At 46.4% G+C, this 14,179-nt stretch overlaps 1 protein-coding gene across 1 annotated transcript in view; it reads right to left on the bottom strand.

Moving 5' to 3' along the window:
• nedd4l (NEDD4 like E3 ubiquitin protein ligase) overlaps window positions 1-14,179 on the bottom strand; it is a gene marked incomplete at its 5' end in the record, with an annotated part of 87,465 nt that overhangs the window by 65,553 nt on the left and 7,733 nt on the right. Inside the window, 3 exons of the mRNA XM_083657805.1 lie at window positions 751-804; window positions 2,452-2,490; window positions 7,280-7,361. Of these exons, the coding sequence (XP_083513931.1) occupies window positions 751-804; window positions 2,452-2,490; window positions 7,280-7,361 (175 nt within the window). The remainder of the gene's footprint in view (window positions 1-750; window positions 805-2,451; window positions 2,491-7,279; window positions 7,362-14,179) is intronic.

Genomic DNA, 14,179 nt, shown 5'->3' with positions numbered 1-14,179 from the left:
TGTAAGAGTCCGTAGCTAAAATCCTGTGAAATGAAATCTGGCAATGTGTTGGAGAGTGCAAAAGAGGATGACTGTGAAGAAATGAGGCTGCAGATATGAGTCTACATTATGCAATTCAACTCAGATATCAGGTCTATGATGACTTAGACCCCATTTACACCTGGTTTTTAAATGCGACCTGTATCCAGATACGTTATCTGGATAATGGTCGCATAAAAAAAAAAACAGGTGTAAATGGTGTGAAAGAGATCTCTGGACACAATGTGAGCCAGACTACTTCCAGATGTGGTCAGGCAGATCTGATCACATCCTGATCACGGTGCATTTACACCTTGCATTAGCATGTATTTTTCCTTATCCAGATACCATCCAGATAACTCATCCCGATACAGCTTACATTTAAAAACCAGGTGTAAACGGGGTGAATGCGACCCAGACTACCTCCAGATGTGGTCAGGCAGATCTGATCAAATCCTGATCACGACACATTTACACCTTGCATTAACATGCATTTTCCTTGTCCGGATAACATCCAGATAACTTATCCAGATACAGCTCACATTTAAAAACCAGGTGTAGACGGGGTGTTACAGTAATATATCAGTTACACATTGCATTTCGATGTTGTCAGTCATTTTTTTTAAACTTAAAATCCTTAAAGAAACCAGGAGCGTTATCATCATTAGTCCTAGTTCAACATAAGTTACACAGGGGGTAAAGGGGGAAGAGATGATGAAGTGTCAATCTTACCAATCTGTTCTCATCAAACACCTCAAAGAGCAGTCTGTGATTCTGAGGACACACCTGTGTTGGCAGTGAAAGAACAAGAGGGGACGTTAAAGTCGAGCTGAACCCAAGAATGACTTTTCTTTTCTTTTAGTTCAAATACCTGGGTATGCAGTGCACCTATTTAATAATGTATGTAAAGAAAATCACAACAATCTAATTTCTTTAGTTTTTCACACTTTTGCACATCAAAAGTTCATTTTTCAAGATTTCATTGATAACAGTAATGTACAGTTTGCTGACATCACCTAGTAGCTAGTACTATCAAATTTCTACCCCATTTCAACCAATCATATCACGACATGCAGCTGTCAATCAAATCTTCATTTCAGGATAATTTTCTCTTCCAATTAGTCGAAAATGGCGCCCAGTGCCTGTCATCTGGCATAATTCCTATCCCATAAACTAACTACTAACTTGGCCAATTGTTAGAAACATGAACAAAAAACAAAAACTATAATCTCTAAGAATGCAAAGAAATGTAACTGGCTCGTTAAAACGCGCATTCCAGGGATATCGTATTTACAGCAGCGATAATGGCGCGCGCATCCGAGAGCTTGGTTGTCAGGGGTCGCACTTCGGAGATTCCAGGCCGACGTGCTGCACTCTCCGCTCGGCAACACGAAGGCAGCTGGCAGCCTGCTGCTCGCTGAGCTCCACTCAGCCACTAACCTCGCGTCAGCAGGCTCTTCCCGAGGAGAGCGCCACAACACGACTGAATCCCACTCGATTTGGAGGCGGAACACGCCAGGATTGGCCAAAGCCCAATCCAGTCCGCAGAATTGTCAAATAAAATCATCGACATGATACTAGGACCCGCCTCTCAACCTGTCATCTCAGACAAACTATGTTTTCAGTCTGAAACGGACTCATTTTGCACGTGACGAACGGGTTCAGTTCGACTTTAAGAGAGAGTAGTCATCCAGTGGTTAGGTAACACATAGAGCCAACAACACTTTGTGGATAACTGCCTGCCTGTTTGCCTTTGGGTAACAATAATTCACAAGTACCAAAATAGTGCAGGTGAAAGATAGTTAATCTCCTCCTTTAATCGTTACACTATACTGACTGAACTATGATTCTTCTATAAATAAGCAGGAGGCAGTAATCATATGCGTGTGGCTTGGCTTGTAAACTTGAATACAGCCTGTTGGATCACAACAGTGAGGGAGATGTTCTCAGTTCAACTGCTGCAAGAGATTAACAAATCTACCATGACCACTAGAGTATAAAATATGTGCAGTAGGTCTTTCTGGAGCAGTGCTTCTCCAATCTTTTCACATGACGGACCCCTAAACTGACAAAGATTAGACCACGGACCCCCATTTGATAGGATTTTGTCCCACGGTGCCTCATATGATAATACGATTGATGCTTTTAGATGTTTTAGTACAGAAAGTGTATCAAACCCATGACCAAAATAGTCATTGTGTTACTTATGAATTTGAATTTTAGCGGAAATAAATTACCCCCCTTTTGGCTGGGGACCCCCTGGAACCCCCTCAAAGACCCCTGGGGGTCCCCGGACCCCCATTTGAGAACCACTGTTCTGGAGGATGTATATTATATGTGCAGTAAGTCTTTCTGGAGGATGTATATTGGGAAGAAAGATCATTTTGAGGCATATTGCAGTATAAAAAGCTATGCTTTTAAAACAGCACTCACTCTGAAGTAGAATTCCTCGTTCCATTTGGGATTTAGGGTCTGAAAGAGAAAACCAAATATAGACATGGTTACTTTAATCATAAATTAAGCACACATTGAAGCCTGTGGAGCAACATCATTGGTTTACAAAGATCAGATTTCTTTGTTTGGCATCTTTATCTTTATTAGATTGTTCAAAGAAGAGGGACTTGAAAGAGTGTGAGAGGGGAAACCCAGGACGTCATGTTTACATGGTATGTAGTAGTGTATATAGGGATGGGACCGATCCGATCCAATATCGGTATCGGGTGCCGATACTGACATAATTCGCGAATCGGAATCGAAAGAAATAAAAATAAAAAAATAAAAAATGCAATTCCAGCGTGGGCCGCACAGGGGGCACTGGCCGTAATTTTCCCATGTATAATAGTATCCTTCTTTGCCTTGTATATTTTCTTAAATTTTTCTGCTTTTTGCAAGGTATATTTAAAAAGAAAATCTTTAATTGGCCAAATCTTTGCCTATACTGTATATTCAAGAAAAATATCGGTATCGGAATTATATCGGTATCGGTAGATATCCAAATTCAGGTATCGGAATCGGATCGGAAGTGAAAAACTGTGGATCGGTGCATCCCTAGTAGTGTACCACCAGAAACATATCCAAGAGGGAGTGAGAGAGGAGAGCCTGAGTGAGAAATTAAGATTAAAACCGGACGGGCAAACCCCGTCTTTATTTGTCACAAACACCGGTGCATGCACACACACGTGCACAGCGGCCAGTACACACACACACACACACACACACACGTGCACAGCAGCCAGTACACACACACACACACACACACACACGTGCTTTGGAGGTGCCGTGAAATTTGTCCTCCCCCGTTTGAGCCATCCTGGCTCGTCCTCCTCCTCCATGGTTCAGGCCAGGAGCGGTGGGCAGCTGCAGCATGAAGCGCCCGGGGACCAACTTCTTCCAACCGCCGCTGGTCAGACAACGATCTTCTTGCATGTTTTTAGTGAGGGGTTATATATGGAGGAAACCACCAGGGAGCACAGAGAGAACATGCAAACTCCACACAGACAGGCTCTTTTCACAGGACAGCCCAACAGGGGCACCAGGCACCGAAGCCATGGGGAGACATACTGTACCCCCACAGTACCAACAGCATCCCAGGCGGGAATTGAACCCACAACCTTCTTGCTGTGAGGCGACAGTAGGCATGGGTCGATTTCCGGTTTTACCGGTTCGGTTCGGTGTACGAGCCCAAACCGGTTTGATCACGTGCGAACCGAAAAAAATGAATTTTACAAAAAGAAAATAGTGCCAATCCATTCTGATTGCACTATTTTTCGTATTAGCCTCCTCTCAAGTTGCACTAGTAGGCAAAAGTCTTATTTTGTTTATTATGTTGATGTTTGAAGAAAAGTTAAGCTGAATAGTTATGAGAAAAGAAAACAGTGTGTTGTTACAGTTAAATGGTTCTGCTTATTTTTATTCGGTGTTAGTGCTGGTTGGCATACCAGCTTAGAGGTGCATTATCGCTACAAACTGCAGTCGCATTAGTCATTTATGGGCTACAAAAAAATAAATAAAAAATACATGTAAAATTCTATATACTGGTTTGATACGTTTTTTGGGAATATCGAACCGGTTTCAAAATGTTCAAACCGACCCATGCCTAGGCGACAACGCTGCCATGATCCTCTTCAGGTGTTGAGGAACTTTGTAGCTTCCATCATGGCCCAATGATCTGAGGTCTCCAGATCAACAGCCATGAGGATTTCCACTGACTTGCTGGAAGGATCAACTCTACATGTGTCTGCAGACCCTCTGTTCCTCTGCCTGTCTCTCTCAGACAGACCCTCTGTTCCTCTGCCTGTCTCTCTCAGACATGTTCCTCTGCCTGTCTCTCAGACAGACCCTCTGTCCCTCTGCCTGTCTCTCTCAGACAGACCCTCTGTCCCTCTGCCTGTCTCTCTCAGACAGACCCTCTGTTCCTCTGCCTGTCTCTCTCAGACAGACCCTTTGTTCCTCTGCCTGTCTCTCTCAGACAGACCCTCTGTTCCTCTGCCTGTCTCTCTCAGACAGACCCTTTGTTCCTCTGCCTGTCTCTCTCAGACAGACCCTCTGTTCCTCTGCCTGTCTCTCTCAGACAGACCCTCTGTTCCTCTGCCTGTCTCTCTCAGACAGACCCTTTGTTCCTCTGCCTGTCTCTCTCAGACAGACCCTCTGTTCCTCTGCCTGTCTCTCTCAGACAGACCCTCTGTTCCTCTGCCTGTCTCTCTCAGACAGACCCTCTGTCCCTCTGCCTGTCTCTCTCAGACAGACCCTCTGTTCCTCTGCCTGTCTCTCTCAGACAGACCCAGTTTATATTTTATTAGTCTGAGAACTATGTGACAGTCCTCATTAAAATGCCTTTGGTTATTGACACAAGGCAAACACCAGAATGTCAATGAAGCCTTAATTTCACAAGTCTCTCTGATTAATAAACACTTCATATTTTACTGCAGCGATAAAATAACATCTCTGTTAAAATAACTTTGCTGCGATATCAAGAGTTCCCACTGAACCCACTGCCCTTGAAATATTCAGATTTTGACCATTTCTCCTCGATAAAATAGCAAAACTATCCTGTAAACTGTAGGTTTTAACGACGAATAATAGTCTCTGCTTTAGAATGTGTTTGGCTTGGTCGGGCGTCCGACACTATTGGCTGTGTCTGCAGGTGGGAAGCCGGAGTAGGGAATGTGTCCTGATCTCCGCACTAGCGCCTCCTCTGGTCGGTCGCGGCGCCTGTTCGGGGGGGCGGAAGGGAACTGGTGGGAATTAGCGTGATCCTCCCCATGTGCTACGTCCTGCCGGTGCGGCTCCCCACTGTCAGGTGAAAAGAAGTGGCTGGGCAACTGGCGCACGCGTCGGCGGGAGCGTGTGCGTGTCTACGGCTCTCCCCAGAGCGGCAGAGGGGGTGGGGCAGCAGGGGGAAATTGGCCAAGTACAATTGGAGGAGAAAAGGGGGGGGAGAATACAACGCATTTCTTCCAGTGCATCTTGCCATCAGCAGCACTCTTTAAGCTTTGACAACAAAGATGGCGGCAGGGGTGGCCCACTTTAAAGACACATAGACAAGAGACCATAGAGCCCTAGCGGAGACGCTTCCCTTTCTGCTCCACATAGCAGTGCATTGTCAGCTATTTATATCCTGGAAGGCAGGCAGCCAGGGCCACTGGCAGCATATGTCTGCCTGACTCCAGCAGAGGATCGGCTGGCAACTAGCTGACCTAAACCACAGAGAGAGGAGGCATTTTACAAAGAAATATGTCAAACTGATGTCTATCTGGCAAACATTATGCTGGTATTCCACAACAGACGGCAGCCTACAGAACTAGGCCTCGCATGTATAAGATGCTGTGTGCAGAACCGTTAAGAGTTCATTTTAAACCACGTCTAGTCCAAATCATTCCACAATGTCTGCACTGAATAATACAGACTCGCCCCTGCCTGAATTACAGCCCCTCTGACCAGTTTGTCAGTGAGGGTGACACTGAATAAGAAGAAACAGCTCCCCCTGGTGTGTACACATTTCCCCCCAGAAACAGTCCATTGGGGGGAGACGGAGCTCGGCCTATGTCTCTCTCCCTCTAGTCTCTCTATGTCTCTCTCCCTCTAGTCTCTCTATGTCTCTCTCCCTCTAGTCTCTCTATGTCTCTCTCCCTCTAGTCTCTCTATGTCTCTCTCCCTCTAGTCTCTCTATGTCTCTCTCCCTCTAGTCTCTCTATGTCTCTCTCCCTCTAGTCTCTCTATGTCTCTCTCCCTCTAGTCTCTCTATGTCTCTCTCCCTCTAGTCTCTCTATGTCTCTCTCCCTCTAGTCTCTCTGTCTCTCTCCCTCTAGTCTCTCTATGTCTCTCTCCCTCTAGTCTCTCTATGTCTCTCCCTCTAGTCTCTCTATGTCTCTCTCCCTCTAGTCTCTCTATGTCTCTCTCCCTCTAGTCTCTCTGTGTCTCTCTCCCTCTAGTCTCTCTATGTCTCTCTCCCTCTAGTCTCTCTATGTCTCTCTCCCTCTAGTCTCTCTATGTCTCTCTCCCTCTAGTCTCTCTATGTCTCTCTCCCTCTAGTCTCTCTATGTCTCTCTCCCTCTAGTCTCTCCGACTGCATTCTGGTGCCACTTGTCCACTTGGTTCCCTCCTTCACAGGTGACATGGTTAAAACACCACACAGTAGTAGAGAATAGGAGGAGGAGCTAGTCATCTCAGGTGTGTGATTTACAGTGGGAGTGGTCAAGGGCACAGGTGAGTGATATTAAAGCGCTGTTGCAATGACTGTGTAGTAAGGTGAGTGGCGCAGGCGTGGGAGGAGGCGGAGACAACCACCGGTCAAATTACAACGATGTTAAACCCAGAGCCGTGTAGATAGAAGAGTCCCGACATCTCCATTCACTCCAATGGACCAGTTTTTTACTCTCAAAGAGTTCCAGGAAGTAAGGTCCTGGATTAAGCAGCACTGTCGAGTTGCAGCAAAATGGACAGTTTGTGTTGTACTCTGAAAGGGTTTTTCCCCCCTTGAATCACATTGTACATTATCAGCTTTATTTTAGCATGCAAAAGTAGCGCGAGACCCATTCCTGGCTGTTCATTTTCTCGCATTTTGGTCCTCCGGTGACGCCACTCTCTCTCTAGAGGACACTAGTTAAACCCATCTGTGTTTGTAATTGTACTTGTCGAGCTAATGGTGGAAGGAAACGCATGAGGGGAAAGCTCAGGTTTGATAGCTAGCTGGACACAGGAAGGGAAGGGAGCGGCAGTATGCTACCGATGAGTCAAAGCCATTGTTTACCTTTGGACTTACCTTTTTAATGGTTTTGGTTTGGACTAAGGCGAGCTCTCTGTTCTCGTCCGCCACATAGAGGGAAAGTTTGACGTACGGATCGCTGCAGAAACAAGACACAACAGAGAAACAGATCAGTGCTGTTTAAAGAGACTTAGCCTGTCGCTTTGCCTCGTTTGTCACCACACACATCCAACATCAAATCTACAAATCTGCACCAACATTAAATCTACAAATCTGCACCAAATACTCTTGGATATACTGTACAAACTCCTCCACCCAATAACATTATGTTTAAATGTCTTTGAGTATTTAGAAAAGCAGCTGCTGCTGCTACTTTACAAAAGTCTTAAAGAGACGACAGGGATCCCCCACATCTGATTCCTTTACTCAACAATCGGCTACATCTAGTGTTTAGTTTGCCTACCTAATGTACCTCAGGTCCTATTTCCAATCTAACAATAAATGTACCATGGCCACAGGTGTCAGAGCCTGTAGAGCGAGGCTAGCCCGTAGTGCTAGGCTAGCCTGTAGAGCGAGGCTAGCCTGTAGAGCGAGGCTAGCCTGTAGCGCGAGGCTAGCCCGTAGTGCTAGGCTAGCCTGTAGAGCGAGGCTAGCCTGTAGAGCGAGGCTAGCCTGTAGAGCGAGGCTAGCCCGTAGTGCTAGGCTAGCCCGTAGCGCGAGGCTAGCCCGTAGCGCTAGGCTAGCCCGTAGCGCGAGGCTAGCCCGTAGCGCTAGGCTAGCCCGTAGTGCTAGGCTAGCCCGTAGCGCTACACGTAGGCTAGGCTCTGTCTCCCTGTCGGTTCCCAGACCTGAAATCTGAGCAGCAACCGACAACCCCCGCAGCATCAAACCTGCTTGCTTTAGGGTATTGTGAGATAAGGCGATAATGTCTTGTTGTTGCCAAAGCACAAATGCTAAGAATAGAAACGGCAAAACATTTTGGGGTTGAGCGGGAAAATAATAGTAAGCATAGTGGCTGTGACTGTGCCATTTAAAAATAGCCCGAGTGTTTTGTGCGAAGGTGCTGACAGGGCAGAAATCTCTAGAGACTTGTGTAGAGAGGAGGACAGTGCTATTCATTAGGCCAAGTCCTCTGCTGCTCGCACAAGGCCCCACCAGGTTCAGTGTCAGGTTATCAACTTTCCAAATTGCTTTAAAAAGGAAGGTGTGTGTGTGTGTGTGCGTGTGTGTGTGCGTGTGTGTGTGCGTGTGTGTGTGTGTGTGTGTGTGTGTGTGTGTGTGTGTGTGTGTGCGTGTATGCGCGCATGCGTGGGTGTAGACTCTCACACATAAAACTGTCAATGTAAAACAATATAATTTAATCTGGATAACCGACCACTTTCACCAATGCAATCTGCAATATTATGCTATCTGGATCATCAACAATCCAATCACGCCATTTGCATTTATACGTGCATTCATTTTCACGTGCATTCTCGTTGTCTGCTTTGTGCTTTCGGTCTGCATTTTTGACCACATCTCTTTTTGTGTGTCACAATACAACGCAGGCAGCAGGTGGGGGGGGAGGAGCAACGCAGGCAGCAGGTGGGGGGGGGGGAAGCAATGCGTGCAGCAGGTGGGGGGGGGGGGGGGGGGGGGAGCAACGCAGGCAGCAGGTGGGGGGGGGGGAGCAACGCGTGCAGCAGGTGGGGGGGGGGGGGGGGGGGACTGTCAACAACACAAACGAATATGGCAGATGTAGAGTGATTAGAGGAGATACTGTACACTAGCCCGGATTAACTTTTAATTTGCACTGGGAAGGGTCTGGGGCCATATGAAATTTTTTCACTTTTCTTTTTTCCCTAATTCAGCCTCTCCGACATGTTTCTGAAAGTGAAAACCAAGTTGTGAGGTAACGTAAGGCTCCCACGACCCCAGCCCACCTCTGACAACACCCCCCTCGAAAAAGGAATTATTTCTCTGGGCCTATTTTACAATTATGAAATAATTTAGGTTACTACAATAATTAGGCCTACTTTTAATTTTGATCATCAGGACTACTTTTGATCAATTTCAGCCAAATCATGAGAAATTCTGCAATATTCCATGTTTCACAGTCGATTCCATTTTTCCATTCCGTCCGGTAGTCTTTTCCGATTCTTTCATAGTACACAACAACAATGACAAATGATAGGTTGTTTTATGCAACCGTTTGCAAAGGTTAGCTGCTGTGCTAACGCTGCTACAGCGACTCCGTCTCTGTGGACCAGGATGAGGAGTGATGACTGATGGGAGTGGATCATGCTGGAGTTCTGAAAGGGTGGCGACTTCAGTTTGAGTCCAGAAGACGTTTCTACGCTGTGGGCGGTACTTTCTCACAAACGTGAACATAATGTACCGACTTTTCATTGACATACACCTGGTGGACTCGGAGATCCGATCTCAATCTCAATGCGAGCCAGAGCACCTCAAGGTCTGGCAGATCCGATCACATCCCCGTCGCATGACGTGCTCTGTGTGTTTACACCTTCTCTCCCCGGCCTTATCCAGATCAGATATGCAGATAAATCACATTTTACTATCAGATGTTAAGTGAACTTGTGCTACCCCAATTATGGACCACTTAATTTCAGAGCTCCTATAGGGCTCCTGAATCAACTTCTCCTATCAAGACCAGAGACTAAACAGATTGTTAAAATGTGATTTTATGCAACCTGCCATCCCTCCAGGACCGCACGCAGCCAGGACACTGAAGCGGTCTCGCAAGATCATGGCCGACCCCTCCCACCCTGGCCACAAACTCTTTGAGACGCTCCCCCACGGCAAGAGACTGAGGTCTGCCAAGACCAGAACCACCCGCCACAAGACCAGCTTCTTCCCAACCGCCATCAGCCTCACCAACAAGGCCCGGAAACCCCTTCCGCCAAGGACCTCACCAACACCCCCCCCACACACACACACACACAGACACACACACACACACACACACACACACACACACACACACACACACACACACACACTCACTACCTCCTCCTAAACTCAACTGAACTCCCCCCCCATAAAACTGGAACTCATACTGCATCTAATTTAATGCCTGTTTAACTGGGACTGTAAATTCATGTAAATTCCCTGCACATTAATGCCTATTTAACTTAGCCTGTAAATTTCATGTACATTCAATGCAAACTCTTACTTAACTCCGACTGTAAATTCATGTAAATCCACCGCCTATTTAACGTCTATTTAACTCAGTCTGTAAATCTCATGTAAATCCAACGGTAAATTCACATTTATCATCCACAGAACACTTCACCACTCATGTACATATTGTATATATTGACTCGATTTGATTGCACTTGCAGCTTTGCGATTGTCTTTAGTTATCTTCCTACTTCTTATCTCTGTATATTGATGTGACCGCTACGCTGCATACAGACGCTAAGACAAATTCCTCGTATGGAACTTGCATACTGTGGCAATAAAAGTGATTCTGATTTTCTTGCCCCTGTATCCTTTTCTTTACATCCTCTACACATGGTTTGGAGGAGTGGAGTTGGAGGAGGGGTTTCTCTTTACATTCCTTTCTAAGAAAGCAGCTGAGACGGAGGAAAGAGAGCCGACACAATGAATGAGGGTAAAAAAGAGAAGTGAGTTTCCTGAGCAGATGGAACCCCACAGAACTGCTCCTTGATTGCTAATGAACATCTCCAGGATCCCCACAGCCTCTAAGTGTGTGTTTAGGTGCTTCTGTGATGTGTTGTGACTCAAACAGACACAATGGGCCGACTGTATTCAGCTACACTCAGAGCCCCTCTTGTCTCCTTCCCTCTCTTAATAATAATCCTGCTGAGGGAGGGAGACAGACAGACGGGGGTTACCTCGGGTCAAGTCTGCTAGATGAAAGCCAGCATTTCACTGCATTCAAATGACGGTGAATACTAATGTGTTCAAAGATAGCTTGGTCCACCGGTTGTTGTTTTGTTTTTTAAGGAAATGGTAAGTTCATATTTGACTTATTCACATTAGTGCAATTTTTTATCCCATCTTTATCCCCCATTAGTGCTAATTTTAATTTATTTATCCTGGTTGCTGCTCCACCCTCTGCCGATCTGGAGAGAGCCGAAACTGGCTCCATGCTTCCTCAGAGACATGGGCAGTTAGCCAGCCGCTTCTTTTCACCTGACAGGGGAAGCTTCACCGGTAGGACATAGCACGTGGGAGGATCACGCTATTCCAACCAGTTCCCCTCCCTCCGAACAGGCGCCCCGAACGACCAGAGGAGGAACCACATTAGCAACCAGGATATTGCATGTTTTGGTGAAGGGGGTTCCTATATGAAGGAAACCCCCGGGAGGCACGGGGAGAACATGCAAACTCCACACAGAAAGGCCCTTTTGACGACCCCACCCGGGCGGTGGGCGCTCGAGGACATGCGGACGGGCACGCACTCCTTCAGCGCTCACAGCTAGTCCCAGGTGGGAATCGAACGCGAGGCGACAGCGCTACCACTGCGCCACCGTGCCCCCCTGGGAGAAATGATTCTTAAACAAGCACGTACAATCATATTAACCTGTTTGTGTTCATTAATTTATGTGTATTTATTTATACTAGAAAGCTCTTGATTCCTAGGCTCCCCGACTGCGTGGGCTCGCTGGCTCGGCTGCTCGCACGCCCTGCAGCTCGGCCCCTTCGCTTGCATACGTAACTCGGCCTCGCCGCGCCGCCTCACTGATGACATCACAATTGCTCGAGTGACCATCACATCACTGATGACATCATTGAGTGCCCGAGTGACATCACTGACGATGCCGTAGACATGACGACATCACAATTCATCGGTCATTGTGCCTGCCTACATACAGTATCAATTAGTGGCCTTTCCCCCAAAAATACTGACGGTTCTGTCATTCTGTTGGTGTGTATACATTTCAGATCTGGATGCTTGCAGTGCGCTTATAGGGGCAGAAAATGACGCGCGTCAAGTTTCGCTCCCGGTGCGTTTTGGGGCTTTAGAGCAAACGAGAAAAGTACAAGCCTGCAGAGTTTGAGCATCTTATGGGCTGACAGACCTGCCAAGTCAGCGTTCTCTCTCTGATGGTAGCTGGCCAGACCTCAGTCAGTGTTTCTCCATTACATTACTGCTGTGTGTCCTGAGCCCAGCCTGCCAGTAGAGCTTCAGGATGCTAACACTGAGCCCAGCCTGTCAGTAGAGCTTCAGGATGCTAACACTGAGCCCAGCCTGTCAGTAGAGCTTCAGGATGCTAACACGGTGCTTATCTGGCATGTGAAGAGCACTCACACAGTGCTGAACATGTCAGGCTCAGGTTTAGCTCCAAGATACAACAAACAAACAGTGCTAACACATCATGAGGGTTGTAGTTCCAGACATATATAGGATTTTGACGGTGACGTTACACTAGTCTCAAGATGTCTTCCCGCGAGAAGAAACCCACTACATTTAAATCACACGTCAATGAAGAAGAACCGACTTTCCATAACTACCCAGGAAAAAACAGCTGATTCTCTTTCTGATTGCATGTCAGCTATCCACCTTATTTTTGGCGGCCATTTTGCCTTACGTTAACTATGGGTTCTATTTCCGGTGTAACCAATTTAGATAACCCCCCAGCCCCCGACAAAAAAAACGTCTGAGGATTTTACCCTTTTACAGCAGAGCCATTCTGCTCTACAGCCGTGTCGTTCGGGTGCTGGGATAACGTAATGCATTGTGGGTAGTCGGCTACTAACTGTGGTGGCTAATGTTAGCGGCTAGCTAGCTATGTTACATGGCAGTAAAACGCCACCAAATTGATTTAACTTTTAACCATTTCGAGTAACACACATTTCGAGTTCCCATACGGACCTCCAGCGTTGGTTAGTTGTTTATAACGTGACTATATTTATAACTTTTATAACGGACTCCAGCTTCCGGTTTATAATTCGGGTCTGCAGCCAGAGTATAACAAAGGAAATGGCAAGCGGCAACAATGAGTCACGTTAAACCGGACCTTGTACCCACGATTCTTTTTTTACAGTGGGGCATTCAAAAATAAGGTGGATAGAGGCACTGTGGACTGTGGAGCGCGTCGTCATTCAGAAACCACGCCCGGAACGGGGGGAAACAAACCCCCCCCCCCCCCCCCCAACCCTGGCGTTGTTCTCCTACCAACAACCAGACAACAGTCGAAGTCGTTCAGATCACGCCCCTCCTAATGGTTGGTCGCACGCACACACACACACACACACACAGAACATCTTTGCCGTGTCTGCAAGCTTTATCTATTGATTCACTGTTTGGACTAGCAGTCGGCTATTTGAATTCACAAGCAGGTGTACCTAATGAAGTGGCCGGTGAGTGTGTACAGTACAGTTCAGCACGATATAAAACAGAACCCAAAATGATGATACTACATTACAAGTATGTTAGCTATATTTGCATTACATTCAAATGTATAGATCCAGTCAGATATGTCAGAATACCTTCGTGGGCTGAAAAGATGACTATGAAGGGCGGACTGAAAAGTCAACACCTGTGCCTTCTAAGAATGTGTACTCGAGGGAGAACCTACTGCTACAGTATATCACTTTTTCAACAATGTATCTGAAACTTTTTAGCAACATCATTGGAAACATTGGCTAACGGTTGCAGCCCTCATTGTAATACTTACTCGACACACCCTCAGCTCATTAGGAGATATGAGCATGAGGTGAGGCCTTGCAGGACTGTCACAATGATGCATGGAGCCTGCATTGAGAAGCCACTATTTAGTTTTGCCACTTGTCATATGGCCACAACTGATTCAGTGCTGATTGGTGCTCACTCAATGGAGTACTATTCATGACTTATTCTAGCAAGGCGAGTGCAAAAAGCTGGGTAATAATGAATAGTCATGGGACATGAGTCACATTGCTTAGTCATATCTATATATATATATCTATATATATATATATATATATATATATATATATATATAT

The sequence above is a fragment of the Poromitra crassiceps genome (genome assembly GCF_964638095.1).
Source record: "Poromitra crassiceps genome assembly, chromosome: 21".
NCBI classification, from domain to species: Eukaryota; Metazoa; Chordata; class Actinopteri; order Beryciformes; family Melamphaidae; genus Poromitra; species Poromitra crassiceps.
The sequence above is the reverse complement of the archived record's forward strand: the minus strand, read 5'-3'. Positions and strand labels throughout refer to the sequence as shown.